Raw genomic sequence first — 1,853 nt, forward strand, 5'->3', positions numbered from 1 at the left:
GTTTGTAATACATTGTGATTTAAATTTAAATTTGTGCTTAATTATTCGACATAATCATCCGGTAAGTCATTTCATTTTATTTCTTTAGTTGAGGGTAGCGTAATATATTTCTGCGGCCGGTGTTAATACTCGTTAACGATCTTATTAATACTTTATTTTTGTACTATCATCTGTAATTAACTCGCTTTCTTTATCAAGTGTAAGTAATGTCGGTATATTTAAACGATGACCCGCCGGATCGCGGCGGGAATGCTTTTGGTAGAAGCCATATGACCTCAAGGTCACCACCTTCCGTGACGTCTAAAAGACTATTCTGTGAAATATCACCATCGAGCGTTTCACCCGATATGTCCAAACGTGTACAACGGTCGGAATCTCATGAGGACCATGAGTCGAGTTTAGACACCTCCAACGCCAACTACTGCGATCTCGTATCCGAAGCGTCAACTTATCTGTCCAAAATCAATGACCTCGTAAACGATCAGGGCTCGCGCATAAATATCGCGAATAAGTCGGCCATTATGGACATGACTCAGCGCATAACGGCTATAGTTTCCTTGTTAGCCATTAAATCGTCCTGCAATGAGACAAAATTAGTTAATACGCAACGCGAATTAGATCTTCTTAAAACCAATCCGGCTTCTGAGTCCCGCGTTAAACAAACGGAGTCATACGCCGACAAACTTAAACTTCGCTTGCCGCAAGCCGTCCCACCGGTGCAGTCGCGCGCTCCGCTGCCTTGTGTAGTTGCGTACCCGACGGAGGAGCGTAGTGCAGATTACGTGACGTCATCAGCTACAAAGCAGGCGCTTATGACCGCGATCAAACCGAGTGACGACGGTTTTCAAATAGTCGGTGTTAAGAAAGTTAAAAAATCGGGCGTTATACTACGCGTCGCGAATGAAAGTCAAATTAAAAAACTTAAATCAGTCGAGGCGATTAAGTCCGCTGGCTTACGGTTGGAAAAGCCAAAGGGCCGTCAACCGCGTATATTAGTCAAGGATGTCCCCGCCTCTATGGAGGACAAAACTTTTTTGACAGCTTTGTACCGTCAAAACATTAAGGACGAACTAAAGGTAACCGAAGACGATTTTATTAAAAATACTCGCGTAATTCGTCGGCGTATGGTTAATCACGGCCGTAAATGGATAGGCATAGAAATTGATTCCGCGATACGTCAACATCTTGTAGCCACCAAGGAGAAATTGTTTATAGACTGGGCTCCTTGTCGTTTTGTAGACGATTTAGAATTGGTGCGTTGCAATCAATGTCAAGAATACGGGCACGTCAGGAAGTATTGCACACATAAAACTCCCACCTGCGCCAACTGTGCTGGAGCGCATGAGACGACGGACTGCCTTGAGAAGGATAAGCCTGAGTTTAAACCTGTTTGCGTAGCGTGCAAACGTTACAAGAAACCGTGCGACCATCGTACCGGGTCTCAGGATTGTCCGACTTATAAGATCAAACTTGAACAGCTGGTTCTAAGCACCAATTATTAATAAAGAAATGGATAGTCTTATAATAGGGCAGTTGAATCTCCATAACGATAGGGTTGCGACGTCGGAACTAGAACAACTTATACTAGACCATAAACTAAATGTTGTCTTAATACAAGAACAATACCAAAATGCTAGTTTGCGTAATAAAGTCGTGCAACTGGATAGCAAGGCACGAGCCGGAATCTACGTTTCGCGTACAAGTAACCTCACGGTGACTTCGATGCAAAATCTAATGACGTCACACTGTGCCGTAGCGGAGGTCTCAACTGCATCTTTTAAAATCTACGTTGTGAGCTGTTATTTTCAATACTCTGACCCTGTTGCTCCTCACATACACCATCTTCGCCATGT

At 43.6% G+C, this 1,853-nt stretch overlaps 1 protein-coding gene across 1 annotated transcript; it reads left to right on the forward strand.

Annotated features, from left to right (window-relative positions):
• Nucleotides 1–206: 206 nt before the first annotated feature.
• LOC113495114 lies at nt 207–1,502 on the forward strand. The gene has a single exon (XM_026873709.1). It carries the CDS (start codon nt 207–209, stop codon nt 1,500–1,502), a length of 1,296 nt encoding a protein of 431 aa, XP_026729510.1.
• The last annotated feature ends 351 nt before the right edge of the window (nt 1,503–1,853 follow it).

Source organism: Trichoplusia ni, chromosome 6, assembly GCF_003590095.1.
Source record: "Trichoplusia ni isolate ovarian cell line Hi5 chromosome 6, tn1, whole genome shotgun sequence".
NCBI lineage: Eukaryota > Metazoa > Arthropoda > Insecta > Lepidoptera > Noctuidae > Trichoplusia > Trichoplusia ni.